Raw genomic sequence first — 24,886 nt, 5'->3', positions numbered from 1 at the left:
ACAGAGTGGTCAATGCTTGGAAGGACTCCGTTGTTACTCCCTCAAACCCTCACAGCTTCAACCTCAAACTGTCTACCGTAGACCTCACCCCATTCCTAAGACGTCCTTAAAGGGGACATGCATAAGTTCACAAGTGTGCCTACTGTCCCTGTCTTACTGTCCCCATTTCTCTGTATTTACTTCCTTTGTTCATGTTTATGTTCGTACCTATACTTGATATCTTGTACATGTTTGACAAGCATAAAATAAAATAAAAGTCTATAGAGATTCTCAATCACTCAGGTCATGATTGTCCAAAAGGTACTTTTTCCAAAAGGCAACTGGATTTTCTTGGGGTGGGGTGTCTATGTTAATTCCCCATGGTCAACTTGCCATGGCCAACTCATTGCGGAACCACCTGTCATGGCCAACTCATTGCGGAACCACTTGCCATGGCCAACTCATTGCGGAACCACTTGCCATGGCCAACTCACTATGGGACAATTTGTTGTGGGACAAGAGTTACACTAATATCAAAGCGATGGTGGAATAGAGTCGTTAGAAAAAGGGATGCAGGAGGAAGGGAAGAATGAAACGTGAAGGTCAAAAATTTGAATCATTTTTTTATTTATTTTAAATAACTGAATTGTTAAATTGTCCTGCGGCAAGTTGTCCCTTTTGGTTTCTTGTTTTTTTTTTCGCTTTTGAAAATGTTTTGCTTTTATAGAAGGAGAAGTTCTTCTTGGATGAGAAGCAAAATGTTTTCAAAGGAAAACAAAAAACAGAACCAAGAAAGTCCAGTTGCCTTTTGAAAAAAGCACCTTTGGGACCATGGGAAAAGTGACATTTCCCTATGAGCAGAGATTAATGCCAAGACACCAGATCAACAATCAAGTGAACAATACCCCAATCAAGGAACAACCAATGCAGACAAACAAGTTAAAAGTAAACAATAGCCTAATTAAGGAACCACCAAGAACACTCCTACCAACACTGACAGGACAAGCCAGTAGTATATAAAAATAAGGGCAAACCACCCCCCCCCCAAGAACTAAAGAAGTTACTAATTAAAAAATAAAACCCCAAAAAAAAACCCACCCCAAACAAAAACCCCCCACCCCCCCCCCCCCCCCCCAACCCCCCCTCTATAGATGGTGGGATTCAAATAATTTAACAACCGGCTCTCTGCCCTAATTATTTCTTACAACAACCAGTTCACCAAACTGCTCAGAAAATTAACAACCGGTTCTCCCAAACTGGCATGAACTGGTTGAATCCCACCACTGTGTGATGACCTGGGGCATGGCACAAAAGCAACAAAGTCTCAAAAGTAGGTAAAGTCCCTTTAATACCTCCAACTTGGCCCCCAATGTCCAGTTATCATTGGCTGGAGAAAAAACTCTCCCAAGAACAGTTTTTAAAAGGAAGAAATTCAGTCCGAACCCAAAGTACATATAAATTATAAATAAAAACCAACACAAACCACGTTGCAGCAGTTAACAAGACAGGGAAGGATAAGGAATTGCAGACTTCAAAAGATAACAAAACACACACAGTTGGGAGGACGCCAGAACCCAGATAAGACTCGACAAACCAAAATAATTCACGCTTTGCTTCCAGCAAGGTGCTCTGCGCAAACACCCTTTTTAAATCTTGTTTTCCTAGCTGCAGCTAATGAAGGGAATCAGGACCCTTTTCTCCCCTGTAACCCATGTTGCTCCCTTCTCCGTTCCTCCCTGCGTGCCTTAGGATGAAGAGGGAGTGGGCCTGGATCTTCCTCTAAATGCCCAGCCGGACTGTGCCCTTCCCCAGTTTCTTCCCCAGCCACCGGAGCCACACTCCCACTCCCTGTCAGCTGCTTGACCTCCCCCTTGGACTCAGATTCCAACAGGGGCATGACACACTGGATGTTTTGGTTTGACTTTACTATAGGCATCTCAAAGAAAGCTTGTTCAGCCTTCTACTTGGTCCTTTGGCCACAATGATGGCCTCAAATTTGGCTTTTGCATGCCATAACGTAAATAAACCATAAGCAGAATTCAAGATTTCTTATGTTATTTAGTTAGTTATGTGAGTTACTGGCTCAACACTTCTCAAATATAATGGTTTAGGAAATGTTGTTCTAAGTAATCACCTGTTTGGGCAATGTGCTTTAAATTTTTTAAGGTTAAAAGAAGTGTGTGTGATTGTGTTATGTATGTGTTGTGCATGTGCACAGCAATCTGTGACTCTGGTCTTTTATTTCCCCTATATATGCTTGCTTGCAAATCCAGTTCTCTGGTGATTAATTAACTTTTCTGCTAACATAATAAGCAGCACCGGTGTCTTAAGAGCGTTCTAATTAATCAAATTTTCTGTTCATTTTTAAAAATAGAAGAATCCTGACTGCAAACATGAACATATTTTATGTTAAAAAAAAATCTACTAGTGATTTTCTTCTTACATTCTGCTTACATTACAACATACAAGGACTATTTTTTTTAAAAAAAGTCTGCCTTTTTCAAAGGCTTTAAAGCTTAAACAATCAGCATTATACCCTCTCAAATCTCTCATTCTTGTTTACTTCAAGTCTGACTACCCCTTCACCCCAAATTAGTGCATCTTACAAAAGTTAGACATAAAAGGAACGTGCAAACCCCCAGAAAAATAAACTTTTCGAAACATGGGAATAAACCACACACAGAAAGTTTAGAAGGTCAAAATACTGCAGTTTTGAAAATCTGCTATAAAATGTTCTGAGAATTCCTACAGTTAATAGATGAACAAAGCGCTAGTCTTTTCCCCTTGGCATTATGAACGCCCGCTGCTATCTCTGCTGATCATCTGTACATCATACATTTTGGGGGATTTTTTTTTCTTGCATGGAAAGTTTTCATGATGTGAAGTGCTGGATTGACCTAGGATTCACACCTGGGTGCAAGAAACTATTACAACAATAACAATATTGAAATGGAAATTGGCCATCTAACCACAAATATCCGATAAGTACGTATAAACCGGGAAGACCCAGATTTAAATCTAGGTTCAGACATGAAATTAACTGAGGGAGGCTCTTTAGAAGCATCTTGTCTTCTTAGCCTAAGCAGTTCTAAATTTCCAGGTGAGTAAAGGACCCAAAATCAAAATAGCAGGAGGAAGGAATATTATGCATGTCACTTGCATCACTTATAAAGTAATAAAGATGGAATAAACATCTAATAAATGGATAATAAATAAAACACCTGCATTTGTACATACCTAACAGGGTTATTTTGTTTGAACTTTGCTTTGTTTCTTTGTGGCTTAGCACACTACCCATTGGCTAGTTTACAATTCAAGGGTGTTGTTTGCACCCAGAAATTGGGTTAAGAAATAACAGAGTTGGAAGAGGCCTTGGAGATCTCCTAGTCCAGGGGTGTCAAACTCGATTTAACTGAGGGCTGCATATTTAAGCTCAGGAGGTTGGGGTAGGCGTGGCCAAGGTGGGCATGGCCAGCTCAACATCACTTGTGTCAAGGGCACCTGTGGTGGCCCAAGTGCCTGTAGGCTCCCGAGCCCATTTTTGGCTGTGACTCCTGCAAGCCTCTGCCAGAGAAAATAGGGCCCTCCCAAGCTCCGTTTTCGCTGGCAGAGGCAATGCATAATGGTCCTTCTCTGTTTTAAGGGACCCCCCCTGGGCCAGATCTAAGCACCCTGCAGGCCGCTTCTGGCCCCCGGGCCTTGAGTTTGACACCCCTGTTCTAGTCCAATTCCCTGCTCAAACAGGACACCTTATACCATAGAGGAGAATATTTGTAGCTCAGGGTTGACATGAGGAGTCCATGGTGCTCTCTGAGCTTGCTTGATTTCTTGCAGACATTTCATGAGCCACGGTGGCACAATGATTAGAGTGCAGTACTGCAGGCTACGTCCGCTGACTGCTGGTTGCCTGCAATTTGGCAATTCAAATCTCACCAGGCTCAAGGTTGACTCAGCCTTCCCTCCTTCCGAGGTGGGTAAAATGAAAACTTGATTGCAGGAAATATGACTTCAGCAACAGATTGGTCAATGTCTGGAATACTCTACCTGACTCTGTGGTTTCTTCCCCAAACCCCAAAAACTTTAACCTTAGACTGTTTACTGTTGACCTCACCCCTTTCCCTAGAGGCCTGTAGGGGGCGTGCATAAGCACACCAATGTGCCTACCGTCCCTGTCCTATTGTTTCTTTTTTTATTTTTCTTATACATATCCATTTCATGTATTCATAACTACGTTTACACTTATACCAATTATTATCTTGTAAGCAATTGACAAACCAAATAAAATAAAATAAAAATAAATAAATAAAATGAGGACCCAAATTGTTGGGGACTATATGCTGACTCTGTAAACTGCTTAGAGAGGGCTGTAAAGCACTATAAAGCAGTATATAAGTCTAAGTGCTTAGTGCTATTGCTATTACCCAAACCAGGTAACATCATGGGTGCTAGTCAGTGCTAGCACTGATGATAGTTTGGGTAAAGAAACGTCTGCCAGAAAACAAGCAAACACAGAGAACACCAAGGACACCTTATGCCAGGGGTGTCCAACCTTGGCAACTTTAAGACTTGTGGACTTCAACTCCCAGAATTCCTCAGCCAGCTTTGCTGGCTGAGGAATTCTGGGAGTTGAAGTCCACAAGTCTTAAAGTTGCCAAGGTTGGACACCCCTGCCTTATACCATTTCAGACAAATGATTGTCCAGTCTCTTTTGAAAGCCTCCAGTGTTGGAGCCCGCCACCTCTAAAGGCAAGCCATTCCATCTATTGCTTGTTCTGTCTGGACCTTTCTCCTTAATGCTCGGCTGCTTCTCTCCTTGATGAGTTTCCACCGATTGCTTCTTGTCCTGCCTTCAGGTACTTTGGAATAACAGGCCGACACCCATTTATTTGTTGGCAGCCCCTGAGATATTGGAACACTGTTAGCAGGTCACCCCTATTGATTCAAATACCAGGTTCAGTTTCCCGAGCAAAATGAGAAAGTTGTTGAAAGAATCAGAAGGGGGCGGAAGCGGGAGAAGAGAATGAGGAAGGCTACATTATTGTTGGAATTGCTTTGGAGAATGGATGGATCATAAACGGAATTTACAACAGTATTAAATGTGGAGCCGGTCAAAGATCTCATGGTGAACGGAGGCTACGAATATGTAACAGAAAAGGCACTTCCTTCTTGCCAGAATCTGACCCGTTATTAATCCCAGTGATGGGAACATGCTGATTTACTGATTCATTAGCATTAAGGATTCCACGGATTTTAGGAACACCTGTGAAAAGAGGGAATCATTCTTTTGCTATGAAGGCAGAAGAGAATGGGAAACTTCTAATAAAACGCTGAGGAGAGTGAAAACATACTACCCCCATTCCACATTTAAGCTTTCCCAAGGGCCCAGTAAGCAGTTGTGTACGATTTTACGTCTCTTGTTCGAGATGGATTTTCCACATTTCGTGCAGGGCCACCACCTTTCCTTAGAGGTAAACCTAATAAGTGTTCGGAGTGCACTACGCACCATTCTCATTCATTATCCTCCCCCCCTTCCTTTTAATTCAGTGGTCTACTTACTCAACTCACAAGTTCATTAAGTAAATGGTTCATGCATGATTGTATTTACAGAGCAGGCTTTTGAGCCTTGAAAATGACAGAATGGCTTTGGCAATGAAAAACCAACACACACAAATGGATCCCAGTGGAATGTTGCAGCTTACACAATGTGCTCATTGTGGGGCAGGCTTAGGATCCCAACGCTCGGGCCAGTAGAAAAATTCATACTTTAGAAATCCTCAAGCTGCGAAAGGTTTTAAATAACGTAGGGCTTCTGATCTCGGAAGTCGATGTAGTAGTATGCCCACATAATAATTTACTAGAATTTCTATCTCAATAACCAAAATGAAAGCAGTAGGTCCGGGTTCAGGCTAAGCACATCTTAGCTTTCACCCTGGCGAGCTTTTTCTAAAACAAATGCCGCTTGGTAACATTTGATATTTTAATATTAATGTTGACTGCAGACCACGATGAACGTCAGCAACAGACGGCTATGTATATACAAAGGCTTGGCAATGTATAAATACTTGCTCTACGCTCTCCAAATAATTTACTCAAGAGACTTGTTTGCCAGACTCATATCAGAGAAGCCTTAAGTAGAAGCTATTCCATTTCAAACTGATAATATTATTTGCTGTTGTGAACCTCAGATTTATAAAAGATAAACAGAATCCCCAACTCCAACCACTGCTAAATGCTATGTAATTTCATGGGAAAAGAGATACAAACATATGAAGCTGTATTTTTTGGTCACCTTGGTTTGACTGCAAGAAGACCTCCAAGATCCCTTCCGACTCTTTGTTATTCTGCATCTGTTATTCTGTTATTCTGCATCTGACTGGCTACTGTCAGACTAAGGGTATTTTATTTATCATATTTCATTAAAACGAACTTGTTATGTTAATTCATACCCAATCTTTCTCATTCCGGGTCTAGATATTATTTCTCTGATCACAGCCACTCTCTGAAAATAACTCCTGCAAGCTACTTAAGATCACACGCATCCTTCAGCCCAAACACGCATGCCCAAATATTTCCTGCCAGTTTTCTCCATTTGAGCCACGGTGGTGCGGTGCGGTATTGCAGGCTACTTCTGCTGACTGCCTGCAATTTGGTAGTTGAAAACTCACCAGGCTCAAGGTTGACTCAGCCTTCCATCCTTCCGAGGTGGGTAAAATGAGGAGTCAGATTGTTGGGGACCATAGACTGACTCCGTAAAACCGCTTAGAGAGGGCTGTGAAGCACTGTAAAGCGGTATATGAATCTAAGTGCTATTGCTATTTTTCCTAAAGGGGGCAGAAAAATAACAACACCACATCTATGCCTGTAGAAAGAGGCAGAGTAAGCGGTGAGAGAGAATTCTTTTCCGGGCAAAAAGGCTTTAATGATGCTCCAAAGAAAGTTCTCCTTTCCCTGCCACCAGAAAATAAAGCATTTTTTTTTCCATACGTCGGTCTGAGTGGGTTGAAAAGCAGCAAGGCAATGAGGTGAATCCCTTATCAAGCTGAGCGCCAGATCTTAAATGGCAAGAAAAAGGTTAAGCCCCCTGCTTGTCTATGCTTGTACATGCAGATCTGTTCAGCAGAAACAACAGAGCCATACTGTGAGCTTTTTGGATAATGCGCTTCTTTCCCAAGGCATTCTTAATTCTGTGCATTTTGCTTGTGCCAGGGTCACATCAGCGGAGTAAGAAGTATACCTTTGGGATGAGCCCAAGACGATGGCCCTGTTTTTGCAAAAAGGAACTGTGCAGCTACACCGGAGAGCGAATTTGTTAAGCGTGACATTCTTTGTTTTTTGTTTCTCTCTCTCTCTCTCTCTCTCTCTCTCTCCCTCCCTCTCCCCCTCTCCCTCTCTCTCTTGCTTGCCGTTCAGTGACTGTCCTTACATCTAGGCTTAAAATAAATTGTTCCCTATGTGCAAACCACAGCAAGAACAGCAGACAGAGAGAGAGCAAACTTTGGAAGCCTGGAAAGATCTCACTTTCACATTGAGTAAGGTTCTCCTTTGCCGAGGAGAACAACAAAAATAGACCTGAATGAATCAATGCCCTTGAGGAAGGCAGTATCCTGAATGTGCGTTGTTGTTCGGAGTTCCTCCTCTAATCGCTTTAACAACTGTAACACCGTCAGTGTAAATCTGAATTAGCAGCAATGAAAGGAGTTAGACTAGAAGCCCTAACAAGCTGTTTAAATTAGATTTGTCCTCAAATTAAAACATATGAAGAACGGTTGCTGGAATTGGGTATGTCTAGTTTGATGAAAAGAAGGACTAAGGATGACATGATAATAATGTTCCAATACCTCAGGGGCTACCACAAAGAAGAGGGAATCAAGCTATTCTCCAAAGCACCTAAGGGCAAGACAAGAAGAGATGGATCGAAACTAATCAAGGAGAGAAGCAACTTAGAACTAAGGAGAAATTTCCTGACAGTTAGAACAGTTAACCAGTGGAACAACTTGCCTCCAGAAGTTGTAAATGCTCCAACACTGGAAGTTTTTAAGAAGAGATTAGACAACCATTTGTCTGAAATGGTGTAGGGTTTCCTGCCTAAGCAGGGGGTTGGACTAGAAGACCTCCAAGGTCCCTTTCCAACTCTGTTATTCTATTCTAATTCTCTGCCTCTTTACTCAGAAGGAAAATATCTTTAGACTCTATAGGACTTCTGAGAGCTCCAGATATTTAGAGCAGCCACTTTTTGGGCACCAGGGACCGGTTCTGTGGACAGAGGTTTTTCCATGGACAAGAGGGGGGGTGTAGTTTCGTGTGCTGCCTGCATCCCGCAGATGGGGCTTCGCTTGTTTGCATGGCCCAGTTTCTGGCATGCCGCAGACTGGTGCCAGTCCATGGAGTTGGGGACCCCTGATCTAGAGTACTGAGAAGCCCTACTTGTGTGCTTTCAAGAGTTGGTTTGTTCACAGAAGGGTACAGGCGGTCCTCAATTTACAACACTTCACTGATTGACCATCCGAAGTTACAACAGAACTGAAAAAGTGACTTATGACTGTTATTTCAGACTTCATGACTGTTCCAGAATCCCCATGGATTCACTTGGTCGAACTTTGGATGCTTGCCAATTGGTTCATATTTATGACGGTGGTAGAAACCTTCTGCGACCTTCTGACAAGCAAACTCAAGGGGGAAGCCAGATTTACTCAAGAACCGTATGTCAGGGTTCTGGCAGTTACTATAATTAAATCATGAGCCTTGAGCCATACTCCCAAAACTAAAGAGGATTTATTTGAAGGTAACATTCTCCGTCCAGCACTAACCTGGGCGTAGCCAACTCTGAGATACGTAATTCACTGCCACCCTTGACCCTGCTTTTCCACCCCACCCCTTTGGGTGTATCATCCAATGAAACACATCCATAGCCAAGAGTCATCAATCATGCTCTCCAATTAGATTTTTTTCACGGTAGAAGCTTCAGCCATCTAATCAGTCTTCGAAGAAAATATGAATGGAATGTACTTTCGATTTCACCCTGTTGCCTGCTATTTGAAACTCCCCCCCTTCTTTCTGTTGTCAACTATAAAACGGGTGTACAAAATGTTTTATGAGTTGACACCGTGTGAAACACGTCTGCAAGTGATTCACTTGATAACGGTGGCAAGACAGGTCATAAAATGGGGCAAAACTCACTGAACAACTGTCTCGCTTAACCAACAGGAATTTGAGGCTGCATTGTGGTCGTAAGCCGAGGATCACCTACCCACACATTTATTGCTTCATGCATTTGCTACGTGCGTGGAATGGAAATCAATGCACTTTTTAAAAATTGCAACTGGGAGTAAAGGAGGGCAGGCTTACTACTCCCTAGTAAGAAAAACATGTCATGAGGTTTGCATCTAAATGCACCGCATGGCTCAAGCTTGGCATGAAATGGTCCCTGTTTAATGAGGGCAAGCAGATGTTTCAGTGGGATAGGGATGTTTTCCATCCATCTTGGAAAAGCTGTATGACACAGCCTTTATTATCCTTTGCTCTGGGTGCACAAACACTGCTGAATTTTGGAAACAGCATCTTTAGAATAAACAGGAAACGCCAGTCTGACAACTCCTATTTATCTTCTTCCCGGCTGTGGAAGTGAAGCCATCCCATTCACTTCAATGGCCATCTGTAAGGGGAATCCTGTTCCACTGGAAAAGAGTTAGCTGAATGGCACCTGTCATTTTTTTTTCTTCCTTTCCCCCTTTCTATTAATTCAGTTGGACGGGCAAAGGCCAACGAATTCTCAAGGGATTTAGTAATAGCTGGCCCTCCTTTTTTTCCCCCTCTCCCCCCCCTTATAAATGTCATAAGGCAGGTGGTGGGTGGTGGGAAAGATAATACTGTATCTGGTGTTAAGAAGAAATTGGCTGAACGCAAAACAAAGAACTGGAAGGTGCCTGGTTATCTACAGGATTAAAAAGCGACAAGAAATGTTTAGGAAGCATGAGATAGGAAAATGGCTTGACTTTTGGGAACTGCTGATGAAGAAGATTATATTGTGCTTAGGAGGAAGAAAGCAGCAAGCTAAGGTCTTTGGTGTCCAATTTATTATTATTTTTTTGGAAGCCCACAGGTGAAGCTCCAACTGAATTTAATGAGCAGGAAATTTTTGGCAAGACATTTACTGATGGGGAGAAGGAGTGGTATGGTGGCCTAGAGGTGGAGATCTCACCTCACAGTCAAGAGGCTGTGAGTTTGATTCTAGGTAGAGACAGATATTTCTCTCTCTGGGTACAATGAGAATATATCTGTTGAACAAAACTCCACATTGGCAACAGGAAGGGCATCCAGCCATTAAACACTATGTAGCTCCGTTCAGTTGCCTAGACTCCACCCTGCAAGGGATTATGGGATCATTAAAAAAGATGATGATTTACTGATTGGGAGAAGGAAGATACATGAAAAGAAACAGGTCTTAATACAGATTTTTAACAAGGCAAGAAAATGCCTGGAAAAAAGTTTTGCCTTGATTCAACTGTCTGAAAAATATCATATGCCCGCTACTCCACATCATTTACCCCTGAAATATTTTGTTCAATCCTCAGCCATCAAAAGGTTGATGAAAAACCCTGGGTCACACAAATCAGAAGTTCATCACAGATTTCTAGTTTGAAGGGTTAATACTCAACTTTTCCAAAAACTGCAGGAAGAAACCTCGGTTGAAAGTCTGATGGAACAGGTCAGCTTTACTTACTCAAGGTCACACAGTGAGGTTGGGGCTGAGCAAGTAACAGCAATGGCACATAGACTTATATACCACTTCACAGCCCTCTCTAAGTAGTTTGCAGAATCAGCATATTGCTCCCAACAATTTGGCTTGTCATTTTACTGACTTCGGAAGGATGGAAAGCTGACTCAACCTTGAGCCAGTGAGAATCGAACTTCCAAACTGCTGGCAGCTGGCAGCCAGCATAAGTAGCCTGCAGTACTGCATTCTAACCACTGCGCCACCATGGCAAGCATGCACACACAGGTCTTCCAAAGCAGGAGGGTGCATAAGGGTGTCCAAAAACACCTGCATCAAAGACCTGGATGACAAAGCTAAACATAGATATATGTCTCTGGCTAAAGCTGCCACACTGACAAAATGATGCTGTGTGCCTGGGTGTGTAGTCTGCAAAATTTGCATGACAACATCATGATGCATCTGATATTACTTGCTGCCCTGTCATACTTCCCACAGACACACAGTAAAAATTCTTATCTAGGTTGCATGTCTTGGTTACAAAAGACTACCGACACCTGGAGGCCAGATAACACAAATTCTGGTTTGCAATCAACTTGGTATATCACGAAGTGTGTATATTAAATTACAAATAAGAGAAGCAATCCTGCGATAATTCTCCAGCAAAAGGAGAATGAAGGATGGGAGTGTCCACCATTTCTGTGTAGCCACAATCTTGATCAAAGTCAGCTTATTTTGCAGAGCAACTACCTCTATTATTGTCTACGGAGACTCTCAATCATCCAGGTCATGGTTGTCCCAAAGGTGCTTTTTGAAAAGGCAACTGGACTTTGTTTTTTCCTTGATGTCTTCAAGGAAAAAATAAAGCCCAGTTGCTTTTTGAAACAGCACCTTTGGGTCATCTGCAGGTAAAGATTAAGCTGCCCCATCATGCTCCCTTCTTACAACACTAGCTTTGAAAGGAACCTTACCTGTAATATGGTAGCTAATTTGATGGTTGATGTCAGACGTATCTTCATCCCAAGTGCTAAGGACAGCCACGACTTCTCCTGGAGGGTCACTCTCTTTCACAGACCCCCTGTACATCTCCTGCTGGAATACGGGAGCGTTGTCGTTGATGTCCGTCACGGTGACGGAGATTAAGGTGGTGGAGGAAAGGGAGAGGGCTTCTCCCAGGTCAGAAGAAACCACCGTGAAGGCAAAAGTGGGATCTGTCTCATGGTCTAAATCTTTCAAGGTGCTGATCCAGCCACTGTTGCTGTCAATGGTGAACACCTCCGAGATCCGGTCAATATCCAGTTCTGTTAAGAGAGAATAGGTGACTTGTCCATTGGCCCCCGAATCTGCATCGGTTGCTTTGACTTGTACAAGTTTAGTCCCTATTGGCATTCCCTCCATTACGATTGTGTCATACTTGGCTGCCTCAAAAATTGGCTTGTTGTCGTTAATGTCTAGAACTTTAACATCCACGTCCACGATTACCACAATGTCCACCTTTTCAAGCTGCAGGGTTGCAGCCACTTTAAAATGAAATGCAGGGTCTGCCTCATGGTCAAGCCTCTTGTCCAGTTTTATAATGCCCGTGTCTTGCTCTATAATGAAAACTCCATCCTTGTTGTTTCCGGTCAATTCGCCGTTGACTGTGCTATAGACGACGCCTTGGTTAGGCAACACATGAAGTGCATCGATTGTGCTCCCTATGAGGGCATCTTCTGATACTGTAAAGGAATACTGAGGTTGAGAAAACGAAGGCAAGATGGTTTCTGGAGGTAAAACATGTATGTACACAGGGATAAGGGAATGCCGCACAGGAATGCCACCGTCAACCGCTTTGACAAAAAAAGATAGCACCGTATTTTTCAGCTGGTTGAAGTTCCCCTTGGTTACCATCCACCCATTGTCTGGGTCAATTTCCAGGAGATCCGCAACAGAAACAGAGGCTTCGCTATACAGCGAGTAGACAATCCTAGCATTGGCACCATCATCAGGATCAAGAGCTTGGACCTGGGTGACTAAGTGACCTTTCCCAACATCTGCTTTGACACTTGCTCTATACTCCACAGTCATGAACTGTGGGGCGTTGTCATTCTCATCCACCACTATGACTCGGACCGTGCAGAACGTGCTCCTCCCTCCACCATCGAGAGCTCTTAAAAATATAGTGATGTCACCTTCTAAAGGGAGTTCCCTATCGAGTTTCTCTGTGGTGAGGATCTGACCTTTGTTGTCAATGACAAATCTGTCTTTGGCAAAATCATTGATGATGGAGTAACTGATCTGACCATAGATGCCCAAATCTCCATCGGTTGCTTTTATGTGGATCACCCTGGTTCCCGGGACAGCGTTTTCTCTGACTTCTGCCACATAAATACTTTGTGTGAATACGGGGCTGTACAAATTAGCTCCAAGAATCTGGATATGCACTTGAGCAGTGCTGGTAAACAAACCATCAGAAACAGAAACGTTCAAGCTGTACATTGACTCCATTCTCTGCTTCCGATGATTTGACAGTGTGATGACGCCACTCTTGGTATCCATCACGAAACTGGTACGGTCATTTCCAGACAAGATGCTGTACTCCAATCGGTCAAAATCGGAGCTGTCTGCATCAGAAGCCTGGACGCAGGTCACAAAATGGCCCCGAGGAGCTAATTCACTGACGTAGGATTCATATATCAACTGATTAAAAATAGGAGGGTTGTCATTCATATCGGTCACGTAGATGTTAACAAGAACTTCACTGCTTAGAGGTGGGAATCCATTATCGGTGGCCCGTACTTTTAAGCTGCACTGCTGCATCACTTCATGGTCCAACAAGCGGGCAGTTAGGATCAGTCCACTTGTCCCATCGATATGGAAATAATCTGTGCTATTGAAAGTGTCCTGGACTATCTGATACTGGATGATTTTGTTATTGTCGGAATCTGCATCAGTAGCAATGACCTGCAAGACTGGAGTCCCAATCAAGGAGGCTTCGGTTAAGGTGGCGTTATAAGCAAAGTGGTCAAACACTGGAGCATTGTCATTGACATCCTTGATAATTAAGTCCACTGTAACTTCAGCTCGGGCGCCGGTAAGAGCATCACTGGCTCTCACCGTCAACTTAAAAATGGGATTGAGTTCATAGTCTAATGGACTGATGACACTGAGGACTCCTGTGTCAAAGTCAATGTTGAACTGATTATAAGGATCCCCGTCTACTATTATGTAAATGATGCCTTGACCTTCTGGGCTGGTAGCATTGATACTCAGGATTGGCGTGTTCATTTCTATGTCTTCATTGACAGACGCTGTGTAGAAGGGCTTGTCAAAGATGGGCATGGCCTTATTAACAATGGTGATGGGCACTTCCACAGAAGCAGACAGCGATGGGTTACCTCCATCTTTAGCTATGACTATAATTAAATATTCTATATTGGATAAGTCGGAGTTAAAGGGTGCTTTCAAGGTGATACTCCCACTATGACTGTCGATTTCAAAGTGGCCATAGTCCTCCTTCAGTAGGTAAGATACATCTCCATTTGCACCCTTGTCTTTATCAATGGCCCTCACTCGGTATATCAGAGTACCAGGGTCAGCCTCAACCTGAACAGCAGCATAGTATGGAAGTCCAACAAATACTGGAGCATTGTCATTGATGTCTTCAATGAGAACTCGGACAACCACTCTGGCCACCCGCAGATGGTCCAACTCACGACTAGCCTCTACCACCAACTCATATAATTCCTGTTCTTCTCTGTCAAATGGGAGGCCAACAGTTTGAATAAGGCCTAAAGTAGGTTTGATCTTGAATTTGTTCCCTGGGTTTAATATGCTATACTTCAAGGGCTCGTTGAGACGGTTTCCAATCGCGTTGACCACTGCTACCTTGGTGACGTTGGTGCTGTTCTCCAAGATTGATGTGGAATAATGGCCTTGAGTGAAGTGGAGACCGCTATCCATGGCTTCCTTGACCATTATTGTCACTATAGCACTACTATAAAATTTCCCATCGGATACTTTAACGATCAGCATGTAATGGTCTTTGGAAAGGCTGTTGTTTTTTATGGTTAACACCCCAGAAATTGAATCAACGAGAAAATATTCTGTGTTCCCTTCAATCAGGCTGTAAGTCAGTTCAGATGGGACTTCTAAATCTGGGTCCATGGCCTTGACTTGAAGAACCTCCACTCCCACGTAAGTTGGTAAAAGCAAGATGGTTTCAAACATTGTCTGGCTGAACACTGGAGGATTATCATTGACATCTGTTACATCAATGGTAACTTCCACGGGATTTTCTGCAGTAAGCTGGGGATTGCCACTATCTCGAACGTGAACATGGAAGTAGAAATGCGCGATGGTTTCGTGATCCAAATCAGCAATTGTTCTAATTGCACCTGTACTGGAGTCTACTGTAAAATAATTCTTGGCAGTTGACTCAACAATCTGGTAGACGAGCAGTGCATTTTGATTGCTATCTGTATCTGTGGCTCGTATCACAAGTGGATTGTTTCCCACGCTCCGGACAATGCTATTTACAGGGGCGGCTTCACTGATGCTGCCTAAGTATTGAGAAAAAAGAAAAACAGGTGGGTTGTCATTTTCATCAACTATCTGGATGTTTACAGTGGCATTTGAGGCCATCCCTGCCATGTTTGTGGCTTGCACTGTGAGCTGGTAAGAGGAAGTGTGTTCATAATCAAGAGACTTCTGGCTCGTGATGACTCCAGAATAAGGGTTGATCACGAAGGCTCCATCTATATTGCCATCTTTGAGTTCGTACACTAATGTAGACTGACTGATTGCCGAGACTTGGATAACCGAAGTCCCAAAATCAACATTTTCATTTATTTCAGCTTGCCATTCCTTGTGTGTGAATTTGGGGTGGGAGTTGTCCGACATCGTCACAGATATGCGGACAATGGCAGTCGCTGACAATGGGGGAGAACCCTGGTCGGCCGCTTTAACCGATAGCACAAACTGGTTCATGGTGGTCAGGTCCGGTTCTTTCAGCACGGTGATGATGCCTAGAATTGGTTCAATTCTGAAGGTGTTTCCGGTATTCCCTGAAAGAATGAAATAGGAAAAATAAATGAAATGTGAAATTTAAACATGACAAAAATAATAATCAAACTATGATATTGGAGGCTGAAGAACATTCAATGGGCGCCTACTGACGTCACATTAGGAGAATAATATGTGTGATCCATAAAACCAAACCAAACCAAACCAATCCTTAAATTTATAAGCTACCAATTCACAACCCTATTTCTTTTCTTTGAATTTTCTGCACATCTTTTATATAATGGCCTTTGTTCTGAAAGCAACTGAGCTTTTGACGTTTATCAGAAGTTTATCAATCAGAGAACACACATACAAAGTTATTTTTTTAAAAAAAATAGGGAAGAGATGTAGAAAAAGTCCTACAAGTCCATTGCCGAATACAGGAATTAACTTATTTTTTAAATGAAAAGGATTTGGGGCAGGAAATAGAACAGTATGGGCCTCTACACTATTTTGTAGAGAACAGCTGATTTGGAGGAGTTTTACACAAGCCAATTAAAAAGCCAGTCATGCCTAACTAGGAGAGAGTGAGTTCTAGTCCTGCCTTAGGCATGTAATCCAGCTGGGTGACTTTGAGCTGGCCACTCTTTCTCAGCCCAACTTACATCACAGGGTTGTGGTGGAGAAAATAGGAGGAAGGAATATTGTTATAGGCATATTCACCATAAAATTCTAACAAATAAATAGATGGATGGATAAATGAATGTATGTATGCACCCACAATTTCTAGAGGCAAAGTGTTCCACTGATTAATTGTTCTAACTATCAGGAAATTTCTTCTGACTTCTAGGCTGCTTCTCTCCTTGATAAGTTTCCACCCATTACTTCTTGTCCTGCCCTCAAGTGCTTTGGAGAATAGCTTGACTCCCTCTTCTTTGGGGCAGCCCCTGAGATATTGGAACGCTGCTATCATGTCTCCCCTAGTCCTTCTTTTCATTAGACTAGACATACCCAATTCCAGCAACTCTTTATATGTTTTAGCCTCCAATTCCCTAATCATACTTATTGTTTTGTTGCTACTGAGATTCAGGATGCTTCCCATATGCACTGACCATGTCCATCTTCAAAGGCACTTTGAAAGCTTCTCAATCAATAGAACAAAGAATCCAGAGTCACAGTTAACTCAGCAACCCCTCATAAAAACACAGTACTATTATTGGCAGTTCTTTTCCCTTTCAAAGATTTTCTACTTGGCCTGTTCTGATTTGGGCTAGTTGTAGAGTTATTTATTTTGTTCATTCCTTTGGTTTGGTTTTTAGAATTATTTCCTTTATCTTGCATTCTCTGGACTACCTTATCTTGTCCCTTTTTTAAAAAAATGGAGACTTGAGTGTCATTTTGTCAAGTTGCTGGCTAGACCTGAACCTTGTGTTTTTTCTGTCTCTTTATCAAATTCAAGTATAGAAAGAAGCTTTGCTGAAAAAAGACATTTGATTCATTATAACTCTTTTGTTCTCTCTGATACTAAATATAAATACAATTCATATTTAGGATTTAGGATACAAGTACTGACATGTGAGCAGGGAGGGTTTTTCCTTCCTTCCTTCCTTCCTTCCTTCCTTCCTTCCTTCCTTCCTTCCTTCCTTCCTTCCTTCCTTCCTTCCTTCCTTCCTTCCTTCCTTCCTTCCTTCCCCTCTTGTCTCTCATTTTCACTCCTGAAAACTAGAGAGTCCCCTCCTTCTGGGAAACTTTTACCACCCATCCTCTTTTCAACTATTTTTTTTTAACTGAAATGAAATTCAATGTAGAGAAAAGTTAACATTTTAAACTTAGGCAAGAAAAATCGAATGTAAAGGTACAGATGAGGTGAAACCTGGCTCAACAGCAGTTAACTGTGAGAGGGATCTTGGAGTCCTAGTGGACAATCACTTAATTATGAGCCAGCAGTATGTGGCAGCAGCCAAAAAAAACCCAGCGTAGTCCTAGGGTGCTTTAACAGAGGGCCAGAATCAAGATCACACGAAGTGTTAATACTGCTTTATAAAGCCTTAATAAAATCACCCTTAGAATATTGCATCCAATTTTGATCACCATATTAAAAAAAATGTAGAGACTCTGTAAATAATGCAGAAAAGAGCCACAAAGACGACTAGGGGACTGGAGGCTAAAACATACGAAGAATGTTTTAGGAATTGGGCTTATCTGGTCTAGTAAAAAGAAGGACCTTGGCAGTTTTCCAATATTTGAGGGGCTGCCACAAAGAACAGAAGACCAACCTATTTTCCAAAGCACCAGAAAGCAAGACAAGAAACAATGGATGGAAACTAATCAAGGAGAGAGGCAACCTAGAACTAAGGAGAAATTCCCTAACAGTGGGAAGACTAACCCAGAGGAACAGCTTGCCTTCAGAAGCTGTGGGTGGTTCATCACAGAGGCTTTTAAGAGGAGACTGTAAGGCCACTTGCCCGGAATGGTATTAGGGTCTCCTGGGTGATCAAGGGGTTGGACTAGAAGACCTTCAAGGTCCCTTCCAACTCTGTAATTCTGAACTAACATATTATCAATACATTGTCTCTGCTGCAGCTCTTCCTCCTGTCCTCTACAACAGTGGCCCCCAACCTTTTTGTGCCACGGCCCGTACCGGCATCACAAAATGATCCGCGGCCCGGTACCGGCATCAGCACGCATGACAAGGCAAGGCGAGCCGAGCGACTGGCCAGCCAGCCGTCCCCGCTTCTCCCGCCACCTTCAACTCCTCCTTTCCTTTGTACCTTTTTGTGCTTTCTTAATCTCCTCTGTCATCGGGACGGCTCTTCGTTCAAGCCCCCCTTCGATGAAACTAAGGTGCGAGGATTCCTTCAGGACCCAAACGCCACTTTCCAACCGGAAAAGCTCACCTGGAAGCACTTTCTGTCGAAACAAGATGGCGGCGCCCAGCAAACCGGCATCCCGGTAGAAAATGATCCATGGACCGGTACCGGTCCGGGGCCCGGTGGTTGGGGACCCCTGCTCTACAATCATTCCCAGATGCCATTACAACAAATTAGTCCTCTATATTCCCCTCAAAGGCATTTACTTTTGGATTATAAATTAAAAAGCGTTAACAATGGACTCTGTTAAAAGGGAGAATGTACGATCCACCTAGTCAATGGGACTAGTGTGCCGAGTGTATAGTATTTCTCAGATAAGACGTTTGAGCTTCCCCACAGAATCTGGTGTTTATAAAAGATGGGGCCTCTCAGAGGTTATTAAGTGTGAAATTATTGGTTTCTATTATCCAGTGCAGTGTTCATGTTAACTGAATGCCCTGGGAAGTAAAAATAAAATATATATATATAAAAAGCCATGTCTATAGCCTGAACACATCTGTTAAAATTAACATCCCCTCTGCAGATTCTTTCATGGATCAGAGAAATGGCGGCCTGAAAAAGCTATATTACAGCGCATCCAGGAGCATCTGTGGATAATGAAACAGTGGGACTTCACATTTTTATCTGAAACAGAGGCTTGAAGCTTCAAATTGCTGGCAGAGAGAGGGATGAAAAAAAGAACCAGCGATAGTCATGGAGAGATAAAGTCTCATTAAAAGGTTTTCAAGCTTCGGCACAAATGTGCTGCAGGAAAGCTTCACACCATCCCACTTTCCTGGCTGCCGTCCTAGGCCTCCCCTCCTTCGTTATTAGAAGCGTTTTATTCTTTCTTTCTATCCTGCTGAACCGATGCTACGGCATCGCTCTGTCCATTCACCACGGAGACGAGCCAGTCGTTTGGCTACAAAGCGCTCAGCTGCCAAGCAGCAGGGTTGGGGTTAGGGTGGGGTGGGTGGGGAGACCCCTTTCAAGAGATAAGAGGGCAGAGGAATTGTGAGTTTAAATGTCTGTAATTCCAACCTCCTGGGAATTATGGAGCAAGGTAGGGGCTGCTCTAGTTCTTTGCTTCCTTTTGAAAGAAATGTCTAAACCATGCAAACATTCCTTAGAATAGAATAGAAAATAGAATAGAAAATAGAATAGAAAATAGAATAGAAAATAGAATAGAAAATAGAATAGAAAATAGAATAACAGAGTTGGAAGGGACCTTGGAGGTCTTCTAGTCCAAAACCCTGCCTGGGCAGGAAACCCTACACCACTTCAGACAAATGGTTATCCAACATCTTTTTAAAAACTTCCAGTGTTGGAGCATTCACAACTTCTGGAGGCAAATTGTTCCACTGCTTAATTGTTCTAACTATCAGGAAATTTCTCCTTAGTTCTAGGTTGCTTCTCTCCTTGATTAGTTTCCACCCGTTGCTTCTTGTCCTGCCTTCTGGTGCTTTGGAGAATAGCTTGACTCCCTCTTCTTTGTGGCAGCTCCTGAGATATTGGAACACTGCTATCATGTCTCCCCTAGTTCTTCTTTTCATTAGACTAGACATACCCAATTCCTGCAACCATTCTTCATATGTTTTAGCCTCCAGTCCCCTAATCATCTTTGTTGCTTTTCTCTGCACTCTTTCTAGGGCAGGCGTCTTCAAACTTGACAACTTTAAGAGTTGTGGACTTCAACTCCCCAAATTCCTCCTCCAGTCATGTTAGCTCAGGAATTCTGGGAGTTGAAGTCCATAAGTCTTAAACTTGCCAAGTTTGAAGACCCTTGTTCTAGAGTCTCAACATCTTTTTTACATCGTGGCGACCAAAACTGAATGCAGTATTCCAAGTGCCTTACCAAGGTATTATAAAATGGTATTAATACTTCACATGATCTTGATTTTATCCCTCTGTTTATGTAGCCAAGAACTGAATTCCTACAGAACAGGGAATTTTTCTATCAGATGCCTGCAATCAACCGGGAAAGCCTCTTCAATCTCACCAGCTCTTCCAACTCATGATTCTGCAGATCATGAACCATGATTCTGTAAATCGTGGTCCAATTATATTGGACACTTGGCCCTTCCTGGGAATTCTAGACCAGGAGTGTCCAACCTTGGCAACTTTAAGATTTGTAGACTTCAACTCCCAGAATTCCCCAGTCAACATGAAGTCTACAAGTCTTGAAGTTGCCAAGGTTGGACACACCTGATCTAGACAACGATATCTCAGCACTTCAAGTAACATGATAGCATTACAGGATTTGTTTTGGTTTTTTTAATTAAGAACAGAGTTCTCTCCATTTTGTACAATTGTACACTCTGTTTTTCAGCCTGTCTTTCCAATTCATCAAAACGGTGTTTTCATTTTTTTTTGTCTTTTGGAATTGTAGATACCCTATTCAAATCATCTCATCATCAAAGTCATTCATGAAGTTCTTTTAGCTGGATAAATCTTTGGTGAGTGCTGGTTTTGAAGCCAGCGATGGGTTTACTTAATAACTGTCCCATGAAGATTACTTAGCTACTTTTAGCTCATAAGAGCAAAGTCTTCACATGTTTGTTTCAAGAAATCCCCAGGAAACAAGTCTCTATTTTTCAGAGAGCCCAGAGTAATATCACTGTAGCACACCAAACTTTTAAAAAGTTAATAAAAACAAAATAGATCCCCTTGGACACCACATTTACCGAGAAAAGAAAACATAACCATTGCATTTTTTTTTTCCAAGTGAGAAAGTTAAGATACACTTAATTCATCACCATGGAACCACTAGCAAATACCCAAATCACCCCCAGGAGTATATTTAGGGAAATTCTCTTTCATCTGTTGTCCACCCATACTGATCCTTTTCTCCAAACTGCCTGGGAAATATATACAACACAGGACCAATTGCTTGGAGGAAGAAACTGAAAGATGGAAGTACCCAGGTAGGAAATGATAAAACAGCCCTTGCTAAGCTTAGCTCCCGTCTTCTATGCCTTGTAAACCGATCTTAAAAATGCCTTTAAATGAAATTCGGAATGTAATAGCAGCTCAACCTGGGATCATCTAATACAGGGGTCGCCCACCTTGGCAACTTTAAGCCTGGAGGACTTCAACTCCCAGAATGCCCCAGCCAGCAAAGCTGGCTGGGGCATTCTGGGAGTTGAAGTCCTCCAGGCTTAAAGTTGCCAAGGTTGGAGACCCCTGATCTAATACAGGGGGGTCAAACTGGATTTCTTTGAGGGCTGGATCAGCATTGTAGTTCTCCTTTGCAGGCTGGCCGGGGGTTGAGGGGGAGACGGGACGGACGCCTCCTGCAACACTTGCTGGTGAAAATGTGGGCCCTGTGTGTGATCATGTCATTTTGGCTGGCAAAGTGCTGCAGGGGGCTGTCCAGTTCAAAAACCGTCCGCAAGGGTGCCATGCACACCCCCCCACCCCATTTGGGCTGCCAGAGGCACCGTGGGCCAGTCCTTTGCTATTTCCAGGTCGGTCCCACGGGTCAGATTTAAGCACCCCGCGGGCCGGATGTGGCCCGTGGGCCTTGGGGTTTGACACCCCTGATCTAATATAAGCAGTCTTCGACTTACAACCAAAATTGAGCCCAAATTTTCTGTTGCTAACTGAGACAGTTGTTAAGTGAGTTTTGCCCCCCTCTCATTCTACGAACTTTGTTGCTGCAGTTTTTTAGTGACTCACTGCAGTGGTTAAGTCAGGAACACGGTCGTTAAGTGAATCTGGCTTCCTCATTGACTTTGCTTGTCAGAAGGTCACAAAAGGGGATCACTGCAATTGTCATAAAATATGAGTCAGATGCCGGGGGTCTGAATTTTAATCACATGAACATGGAAAAGCTGCAATGGTTGTAAGTGTGAAAAATGGTCATAAGTCACTTTTCAGTGCTGTTGTTAACTTTGAACGGTCACTAAATGAGCCGTTTTAAGTCAAGGACTCCCTGTAGTATCAAATAATAAGAATTCCATGCCACCTGATCATACCGTATTTCCCCGAAAATACAACTTACTCCGAAAGTAAGTCCTAGCTTGATTTTTACACGTGCACCCAATATAAGCCCTACCCCCCAAAATAAGCCCTAATTAAGACTCCATCCACTCCAGGGTACACAAGTAAAAATTAAGCTAAGGTGGGGCTGAGGAGGAGTGGAGCTGCCTTACTACTTACCTTCGGACAGCTGCAGCCAGGCCTTGCACACCTCAGCCCATTTCTTCTGCAGCCAGCAGGGCTTATCTGAAGGCCTCTGGAGCTGATAACAGAGCTCCGGATCGATTTGGAGCTCTGTTATCAGTTGCAGAGGCCTTCAGGAAAGGCCGAAGAAGTTCCTGAAGGCCTCTGACAGTGAAAAGAAGGCCAGGGGCAACACACGCAAGTGAGGTGAGTCAGTGGACAACTACTCCCCCCAAAAAAAAAATAAGACCAGGTGCCTTTTTTTGGTTGCAAAATAATGTAAGACAGGGTTTTATTTTCAGGGAAACACAGTAGTTCGAAGTCTATTCTCCTGTGACGATTCCCTCTAAGACCCCAAGTTACCAAAACAGCCATAAAATTTCCGAGGAATCACCACAGTCCTGCACAGTATATATGTCTGTCTGTCTGTCCATTCAATGTAGATGGGCTTAGGAATCAAAAGGGCCGAGAAGACTGTCCATTGGTTTCAAGATTTCAAAAATAAATAAAAGCCTTGAATCTATGCCGGCCATTTCTTTATCTGCTGCTTTTAGAAGCAAGTTGGGATCTATCACCTCTTAAGTGACTCGTAAAATAGTTTAATCTGAAATCCCATTGCATTCCAGATGGTGTCTTTCTTAGCAAATGAGCTTTAGAAAGGCAACCACATCCACAACAAAAATAACACGAACAATTTTTAGAAGGATAATATGCATCACAAGCCAAATAAAGGCAGCTGCTTAATAAAGCTTCCTGTCTTGAGGGCAAAATAGATAAAAGCCAATGAGCTCGTTATTAGGACTAATTAATTTTTATTGCAACCCATTGATTTCTATGGGAACTGACCACACCTACCTTCTTTTGAGGTTACATTTCTCCAAACTTTAAACTGCAGTTAAAACAATTGCATTGCATCACGTACATTGAACGTTTGAGCAGGGGTGTCAAACTCGATTTCATTGAGGGCCGCATCAAGGTTGTGATTGACCGTGAGGGTCCTTGGTGGTTGTGGCTAACTCGATGTCACTTGTGTCGGGGGTGCCTGTGGTGGCCCGATTGCTCTGCCAGCAAAAATGGGCTCCCGAGCTCTGTTTCTGGCTGCAACGGCCTCCTGAAACCCTCTGCCAGAAAAAATGGAGCTCATGATGGCCGCACACAGCCCTCCATTTTCGCCGCCAGAGGCACCATGGGGCACTTCTTCTCTGTTATCAGGGTGGCGCCACGGGTCAGATCTAAGCACCCTGTAGGCCTTGAGTTTGACACCCCTGCTATTGAGCATTAAAAAGTCTTAGAGGTTATTTAATTCTCGGCTTTGCTAACCTGCTTCTATGGTATACATCAACTCTGCGTTCTCTCCTTTATCTTTGTCCAGGGCAGTGACCTGCAAAACTGCAGATCCGATGGCAGCTGATTCGAACACAGAGGCTTCGTACAGAGGACTAGTGAAGTAAGGGCTGTGATCATTGGAATCCTCCACATTTACAATGATCCTCGCCAAGTTACGCCGATAGGGAAACTCCTGGTCTCGAACCTGGAAAAAAGAGGAAATAATCTCTTCAGCATGACAAGTGAGAAATATTTGTCACTCTTATGCCCAGTTGGAAGATGGGAGTAGTTTTTAAGTTTGCTTCTCTTGTTTTTCTTAAAAGTTCCTGATGCGCTCCAGGGCATTTGTAAATATAGGACTCTTGTGGTTAGAATGTAATACTGCAAGCTACTTCTGCTGACTGCCAGGTTCTAGCAATTTGGTAGTTCAAATCCCACCAAGCTCAAGGTTGACTCAGCCTTCCATCCTTCCACGGTCGGTAAAATGAGGACCCAGATTGTTGGGGGCAATAGGCTGACTCTGTAAACTGCTTAGAGAGGCCTGTAAAGCCCTGTGAAGTGGTATATAAGTCTAAGTGCTATTCCTATTTTATACTTTATAATGCCTTGGTATAAACACCACACTTGGAATACTGCATCTAGTAAACAATGTAAAAAAGATGTTGAGACTCCGGAAAGAGTGCAGAGAAGAGCAACAAAGATGATTAGGAGACTGGAGGCTAAAACATATAAAGAACCATTGCAGGAACTGGGTACATCCAGTCTAGTGGAAAGAAGGACTAGGGGTGACATGATAGCAGTGTTTCAATATCTGAGGGGCTGCCCCAAAGAAGAGGGAGTCAAGCTATTACCCAAAGCACCAGAAGGCAGGACA

At 43.0% G+C, this 24,886-nt stretch overlaps 1 protein-coding gene across 9 annotated transcripts in view; it reads right to left on the bottom strand.

The window, feature by feature from the left end:
• Positions 1–24,886, bottom strand: part of FAT3 (FAT atypical cadherin 3) — a 564,342-nt gene that overhangs the window by 111,847 nt on the left and 427,609 nt on the right. For all 9 annotated transcript variants that reach the window (XR_015749710.1, XM_087966122.1, XM_087966121.1 and 6 more), the window contains 2 exons: positions 24,007–24,217; positions 11,662–15,735 (listed from right to left, as the gene is read on the bottom strand). Coding sequence is in view for 8 of the 9 variants with exons in the window: in XM_087966122.1 (XP_087822248.1) it covers positions 11,662–15,735; positions 24,007–24,217 (4,285 nt within the window). In the remaining variant the exon portion in view is untranslated. The remainder of the gene's footprint in view (positions 1–11,661; positions 15,736–24,006; positions 24,218–24,886) is intronic.

Source organism: Notechis scutatus, chromosome 5, assembly GCF_049901735.1.
Source record: "Notechis scutatus isolate UNSWTSFEM ecotype Mainland chromosome 5, rNotScu1.2, whole genome shotgun sequence".
In the NCBI taxonomy this organism is placed as follows: Eukaryota; Metazoa; Chordata; class Lepidosauria; order Squamata; family Elapidae; genus Notechis; species Notechis scutatus.
The sequence above is the reverse complement of the archived record's forward strand: the minus strand, read 5'-3'. Positions and strand labels throughout refer to the sequence as shown.